Consider the following 2,831-nt stretch of genomic DNA (forward strand, 5'->3'; position numbering starts at 1 on the left):
CTTCTGCTTGTACAGTTTCCTTTAATGGAAGACACCCTTGAACAACAGTGGAGGCTTCTGGGTACAGAGAAATTAGGCGCATGCAGCCAGGCTAGTTTCTGGAGATTGAAGTCATTGATGCTCAAATTGGCTACACCCGACTGCATGGTTTGAGCCAACCCATCTGAGCCTGCCCACCTCTACCTGCAAGGAAGACGCAACGCCCAGACTCTTCTTTAAGCAGTTTATTCAGGAACCTTAAATAATCTTCTTCTCCAGGGGAGTGCCAGGGAGCCCCAACCCACAGCTTAAAAGACCTTGGGCGGCCAACCCCAGTATGCCATGTGGATCCTGCAGATAGGTCCATGTATGCGGAAGCAAGCCTGATATCCAGCCTGAACCAAATACAGGTGTTGTTTATCATAGAGAGCACCTGCTATTGGGCTAGCAGAAGGCAGAAGCCAGCACCATCTTAAGGGTACAGGACTTTGCAGCTCTCTACAGGGTACCACTGGCACCGTGTTCCGATGTTTCTAGGCACTTGATCCACATTCGTCTTCAGCTGCTGCCATGCAGCACCCACAGCATCCCCAGAGTCCACAGTTGCAAATGTGCAAACCCCAAGGGGTTCTTCAAAGTGCTTCGGCAAGGCAAGGCCCTGGAGGAGCAGGAGGCTCCCCTGAATCCTCCCACCCTATGGGGTGAGGAGCTCAATGGTGACTGCACTATATTGCAGCCCTTGTCTGAATAGATCTTCTCATCCTTGGGTAAAAATATCATTTCATCTGCCACTCTGGAGACGATGTTTTCATCGACAGCATCCCCCTGAGCCCGCATCTCTGCCCGCACACACATCTTCGCGCGTCTGTACTCCAAGGGAAGGAAGGGGATAAAGTAGTCGATGAGGTTTCTGTCTATCAGCCCACTGTGCCACAGAACACAGTGCTTGTTGTTGAAGACACCCACGGACAGCACGGGCTCCAGGTCCTTCAGCTGGATCTCTTCCCTCTTCCTTCTTGCCCGTCAGAAGTCCAGGGTCGTCTTAGTAATCAGGTCCCTGCCTGCATTACTGTGGAAGATGAAGATGGCTATCCGGTAGGAAATCACATCCACCTGCTCATAGTAGTCTAGGAAGAGCTTGATCGCATTGATGATCCCAGGATGCAACTTATCCATCTCGTCTCCGATGAAGACGGAGTTGCCACATGGGCTCATGTTGCCTCGGATCCACTTCTGGAGCTGGTCCTCGTACAGTTTTATCTGCTGCTTGTGAGGAAAGTGCAGAGTAGAGACGAACAGGTGAACAAAGTTACTCTTCAGGCCTTTTGGGTGAAGGTTTTCAGCCACAATCTGGCTGACAAAATTCTTGCCTATGCCAGCCAAGCCGTGCAAGGAAAGAGTCAGTGGTTTCTTGGGTTTTTTATTGTTCCTGAAGCCTGTCAGTGCCTTGAGAATCACTTCGGTGGCGAGGTGCTGTCCAAACAGCTTCTCCTCCAAGTCCATCTTGAGGGCCGACACGTTGAGGGGCCGTTCCTCATTGCAGCACTCGGTGAAGCGGCAGTACAAGTCAGAGTAGGTCAGGTAGCTGGTGAGCACTAACACAGCCACAATGGCGATGCCCATGCTCACTGGCTCAAACGCTGCCGCCACACGGGTGGCCAGCAGAGCCCACAGGACCGCGGAGCCCCCCATTCATTAACATTTTCATATACCCCAACCAAAAAGGAGGAAATGACAACAGACTTCTTTATCATAAGACAAAGAAGAAACAGATTTTCTTCCTCAATTCTCCAAACATCTAGTAAACACACTTTAAACTAAATCTCTCATTATCTAGTATTGAGTTTAAGAGTAACCATACCACAGACCAAGTCTCTTGTTATTTAAGTAGCCTTGCATGAGACTTTTAGGTCTTATGACTTTAATTTGATTTGGAAGATTAAAGATACTTTTGAAATCTCTGAATTTGATCCAAGAGGAAGTAGAGCCATCTCTGTGGATTTTTAGAATGAAAAAGGGGGTATTCTGTGTTAGTGTGAGTTGGTAAGTCCTGATTGGACATGTTAGCCAAATATTGAACTTGGATAGTTGGACCTTGGTGTGTTGTCTCCGGAATAAGTCAGCTGTCTAATAAGGAACTAGACGTAAGGGACTAGCATTAGGATTGTGATCTAGCAGTTTTTATCCAGGGAGAGAAGGGGGTAAATGGAAAAATCTGTCAATACCATGTTTTCCAATCTTGAGTATATTAGAAAACCCTCCATTCCTACCAATTTGTTTTAGTATTGAATCTCTGGGTATTGGGTAATTTGGTGTTATTCTCTCTAGCTGTTTCCTGTTGACACAGGTGTATTGCTGTTAGGGATCTAAAGAAGCTGGTGTATTGGCCAAGGTCCTGAAGAGTAGGCTGTCTCAGTTGATGTCCAGTCTCTGCAGGATCATCTGGTGCTGGGCAATTGTGGGCAGTGATGGAATAACTTGTTAGACTGGATTTTCTGTGACTAGCCACTTTGGAGTTGCCTAGGATCCAGGTGCTGAGGAATCATCTGAGGCCAGTTAGTTGCTGGAGCAGTTTGTAGTTGATTTGAAATCTATTGAGATAGACTAGAGACAGAAGAAAAAGTAAAGGAGACTATGTTAAAACTTTTACTTAGATATACATTTGGAAGCTTTAGTCCCATGGTCCTGTTAGTTGGGGAAGGGAGAACACAAGACCAGGGAAAGGGGCTAGGGATCACAGGATAGGGAAGGTGGGAAAATTTTGTACATGATAATTGATGTCTTCTGCCTTTGCCCCCACTTTTGGATGGTTACTTAATGTGATAGAACAATACACCATGGTCTTCAGTATT

General features: G+C 46.9%; 1 protein-coding gene across 1 annotated transcript; it reads right to left on the bottom strand.

The window, feature by feature from the left end:
* Nucleotides 1–537: 537 nt before the first annotated feature.
* Nucleotides 538–1,778, bottom strand: LOC101825300 (torsin-1B-like). The gene is given in 1 exon segment (XM_040741335.1): nt 538–1,778. A coding segment is annotated over 1 exon segment (1,134 nt). The 5' UTR covers nt 1,672–1,778.
* Nucleotides 1,779–2,831: the final 1,053 nt, after the last annotated feature.

This window comes from Mesocricetus auratus, unplaced genomic scaffold (genome assembly GCF_017639785.1).
Source record: "Mesocricetus auratus isolate SY011 unplaced genomic scaffold, BCM_Maur_2.0 contig_4803_pilon_obj, whole genome shotgun sequence".
NCBI lineage: Eukaryota > Metazoa > Chordata > Mammalia > Rodentia > Cricetidae > Mesocricetus > Mesocricetus auratus.